The sequence below is a fragment of the Sapajus apella genome, unplaced genomic scaffold (assembly GCF_009761245.1).
Source record: "Sapajus apella isolate SASKATOON/1434 unplaced genomic scaffold, GSC_monkey_1.0 scaffold88, whole genome shotgun sequence".
Taxonomy (NCBI): domain Eukaryota; kingdom Metazoa; phylum Chordata; class Mammalia; order Primates; family Cebidae; genus Sapajus; species Sapajus apella.
Window position 1 is genome coordinate 5,717,011 of NW_022437028.1, and position 4,273 is coordinate 5,721,283.

Consider the following 4,273-nt stretch of genomic DNA (forward strand, 5'->3'; position numbering starts at 1 on the left):
GTGGCTGGGAGTATAGGTGCCCGCCACCACGCCCAGCTAATTTTTGTATTTTTAGTAGAGATGGGTTTTCACCGTGTTGGCCAGGCTAGTCTTGAACTCCTGACCTCAGGTGATCCACCTGCTTCAGCCTCCCAAAGTGCCTGGGATTATAGGCATGAGCCACCTCGTCCAGCCTCTTTCTCTTATGATGTAAACAAACATCTTTTCTCTAGAGGTCTCAGGGTACTGTATTACAAACTTAAGTAACAGATGCGGTTGTTTTCCAACCTCTTGTCGATCCTAAGCCATTATTTTGTTGCTGTCTCGTCCTGTCATGACCCATTTACATTTACCCAAGACTTATCACTAGTGATGCTCAGTGACTCATTTAAAGGCTGGCAGGTTCATTTTTAGCTTTAAGATGTGATTCCCGTTTTAATCCAAGGTGTGTCATCAAATACTTCACCTTCATTTTTAGAAGAGTCACAATAGGACAATTTGATTTTATCTAGAGAATGGGGTGGCTGTTCTAATCTGAGCTATTACAAAAGTAATTATGTGACATCTGACAGGTACTTCCTCATGTGACACTGAATTAGCTTCTGCTTCAGTGCACTTCTGTTTAAGTGCTTTCTTAACCGCTATGACTCAGGCTCAGTTGATAAGGTTTTAAACATTTCTGTGGCTTCTTTTTAGAGAGAGTATTATTCAGAGAATTTTTTTTCTTTTTAAAGAGATGTAGTCTTGCTCTGTCACTCAAACTGGAGTGCAGTGGTGCAATCATGGCTCACTGCAGCCTCAAACTTCTGGGCGGGGCTCCGACAGAGAATCTTTTTTTTTTTTTTGAGATAGGGGCACAATCAGGGCTCACTGCAGCCTTGACTTCCCAAGCTCAAGAAATTCTCTTGCTTCGGCTCTCCAACTAGCTGAGACTACAGGCATACACCATCATGCCCAGCTAATTTTTTTTTGTTTTAGTCTTAGTAGAGACTAGGTCTTGCTACGACACTCAGGCTGGTCTCAAACTCCTGGGTTCAAGCAATCCTCCTGCCTTGGCCTCCCAAAGTGCTGGGATTACAGGCATGAGCCACTGCACCTTGCTGGGCAGAGAATCTTAATTTGATCCAATACACTAGAATTTTTGCCCCATCGGTAATTTGGAGCCTATGACTTGGAATGGCTGAGATCTAGAAGGGAGGACTAGCCACTTTTGGAAATATTGACCCACATCAAGAATACACTGATTGGGTTAGTTGCCACAACCGGGACAGGGATGCTTACGCACCATTCCTTCTGAACCTTGAAGCAAATACTAAGCAGAAGGCAGCATTCAACATAATACTGCCCAATTTCTACTGCCGATACTTCCTTAGCCTAGTATGGAGGTCACATGTCTGTGTATGGTCATCCGAGGTCCTGGGAGAGGATTTTTTGAATGTCCCACTTAGAAAATGCACAGAGAGGGAGTTGGGGAAGGGGGTGGGTTAGGGAGAGGGGGGTTGGTTCACAGTGATCAAATAGAAGTCTCACTACCCGTCATGTAGCAAAACCTAGCAGTGTGCCGTTGGGGCAGATCCTGGGAAGTGCTTGATGGCTACCACCAATGAGTTGCTATAGATAAAGAAGGAAGACGCTGTTTTTTTCCAAGATCAGAAGGTCACTTAAATGCTGGGGTCCACCTAGAAGAGGAAAAGTGCCACTGGACTGTCCACCCCTAGCAAGCTGTTCATGTGCCCTCTGTCCTCACCCTGTCCACAGGGCAGCGAGAGCCTGGGGCATGTGGCTGACGGGAGTTACAGCCGCTGGTTCCCTCCTTTCTCATTTTCTCTGACCCCAGAGCTCTGAACGGTCTCCTTGCTGTGGGATCCGAGTCAGTAACGGTCCAGCACCTTGGCCTTGCTTCTGATTCTTGAAGGCTGATGTAGCCGGGCAGAAAGATGAGCCTTGTCGTAGTCACACCTGAAGTCCTGACTGCTCCAAGCATTTCTCCGTAGGCTGTTGCTGTTTAAGGAGGTTGGTAATAAACATTAAGGGCAGCAAACCAAGTATAGGATTCTTTCCTGATGGGAGCAATTGCACCTGATCTTCCGGGTTTGTCAATTGCGTAGAAGGTGGAATGATCCTCCGAATCAAGAGGATGCCAAGGCAGGCATCTGCAGAAAGGAGTTGGGGATCGCTCCCACGCTCCTTCTCTGGGCCAAGGGAGATGGCCCACGTGACACAGACCATTCACAGTTCATTCCAGGGGAAGTAGTGTTGCTGATCTCACCAGCTCCATTCAAGCATGTGATAAAGGTTTTTGAGCCTGGTCTCGGGAACTCCTAAGAAGTGTGTCCTGTGAAGACCGGGGCTGTGCGCACCCTCTTGTCCCTCTTTCTGTTGTCCTCTCCCTTGTGAAGGTGGACAGATGCTTTCCGCCGGGGTTCAGCTTTAGGAGGGAAAGGCACTCGCTCTGCTTCTGCCTTTTGAGGAAAGTTGTCACTCAGCAGCTCCGCCTGACCCTGAAGCGTGGCCTGGGTGGGACAGCACCTGCTCAGCGTGGAGGCGGAGGTGGAGCACCAAGGAGAGGCCTGGGCAGCACCATCGCCGGAGCTGCCACAGTGGGGGGCCCCGGAGACTCAGCCCCAGGGGTGTGCCCTTTGGGAGAGTTGGCTATGTGAGTGAAAATTAAAAAGAAAAAACCACCAAAATACCCAACCAACCACCATAAGAAGCCGTGGAAATCCATGGCACTGCCCAAAGAGGGGGAGAATGGCCTTGGCATTCACAGCCAGGACACTCCTGCTGTCCCTCTGACTGTGCAGATTTCAGGGTAGTGTCCTAGTTTGGAATCCATCAGCCCTCTGATGCTCACAAGTTTATGTAAATGATGAAACTGAAAAGACTGAGAAGAAAACAGAAAAGAAAAAGCATAAGCTCTTCCCTCTCCAAGCTGTCAACAAACAGCAAGCAGCCCCTCTCTTAAGGATACCCATTGCGTGGGGGTCAAGCAGTCAGCAGGACTGGATGGAGGTCCTCTCTGTTGAGTGGCCCTGCCCCCTACCATCCTTCTTTGGACCTTGGCTTGCTCATGGGCAGCACTGGCCAGCCTGGATGCTAATTAGGGAGGCGGGGAAAGAACAGAGATGACCATGGGCCCAAACAGAAAGGGTGTTACTATGGAGGGAGTCTTTGGAAGAGTCATGCAGGTCCTCGGCACAGGGTAATGGCAGTGGTGTGGCTGCCCCTGGGACTTCAAGGATTTGGCCTGTGGCTGGGGAAATAACACACACAGAGATGGGTAACAAGGATTTGCACTGACATATGGCGTGTTGGTTTGGCTCTATTCTTTTTCGGTTACCGCTTCTTGCAATGTCGGTGGAGATGCTTCTGTTCCTAAAAGACAATGATAATTTATGTTGCAAAGCACTTCCTGCATGCGTGCATTCACTTAACCAACAAAGCCTGCCACCATGTGGGTCTCGAAAATACATTATAATCATAACCATGGTGTAATCACCTAGTCCCCAAGTTTGGTGTCTAGGAATGACTAGGATCTGTCTATGGTTGCTGCCCAGAGTCAGTCAAGTCCAATAAGAGTCAACAATCTTGGCTGTGATCAAGCTGACTGCTTTCGACAGGCAGACAGCAACATACAGACTCGAGGTGATGGATGGCAAGTCTCTGGGCTGGCAGGCTAAACGTGACTCCATGACACTCCATTTCTCAGCAACTGATTCCTTCTATCTTTTGGCAATTGATGTCCTTCACTGGCTCTAGATAGTCAGAACCTCGTAATTCACTTGTCTCTGTCTGTCAGATCTCCACTGACCACTATTCATTCATTTTACAACTCTCTGCTGGCCAGAAACTAAATTCCCAGGGAGTCGACGGGCTAGCTGGTCCTGGGAGGGAATGACAGTGAATGAGTTATAATCAATGTTTAGGTCTTAAAAGGTGACAACAAAAGCTTTCAATTCACCACAATTTCACCCAGAGTTAGGCTTAAAGGTTATTTACAACTCAAGAGAAAACAGATTCTATGAAGAGAGAAGAGAAGGAAGAAGCCACCGATCTGGTGGGTTCCTTGTTCTGTTCCATTCTAGGGGAAGGCCCTGGCCACACAGCTTCCCCTCCCTCCTTGGAGTCAGCTCACCTTCTTCCCAGCCCTCGGCAACACCAGCAAGCTCGTAGTGCTTTTTCCGAAGCTCTCCCAGTTTTTGACGCTCCTTCTGCAATTCATTTTCTAGCTCTAGCACCCTAACCTGCAAGGGAAAGTAAGTGGGATTTTCTTTTGATCGGCTCTCTAAGTTTT

At 48.3% G+C, this 4,273-nt stretch overlaps 1 protein-coding gene across 5 annotated transcripts in view; it reads right to left on the reverse strand.

Moving 5' to 3' along the window:
• Positions 1 to 1,311: 1,311 nt before the first annotated feature.
• The window catches only part of HIP1 (huntingtin interacting protein 1), a 212,411-nt gene continuing 209,449 nt past the window's right edge, over positions 1,312 to 4,273 (reverse strand). For 4 of the 5 annotated variants that reach the window (XM_032254993.1, XM_032254997.1, XM_032254996.1 and 1 more), the window contains exons 30-31: positions 4,115 to 4,223; positions 1,312 to 3,354 (exon numbers count right to left, since the gene is read on the reverse strand). In XM_032254993.1, coding sequence (XP_032110884.1) covers positions 3,302 to 3,354; positions 4,115 to 4,223 — 162 coding nt within the window. In that variant the 3' untranslated portion in view covers positions 1,312 to 3,301. The remainder of the gene's footprint in view (positions 3,355 to 4,114; positions 4,224 to 4,273) is intronic. The other variant, XM_032254994.1, reaches the window with a different exon arrangement.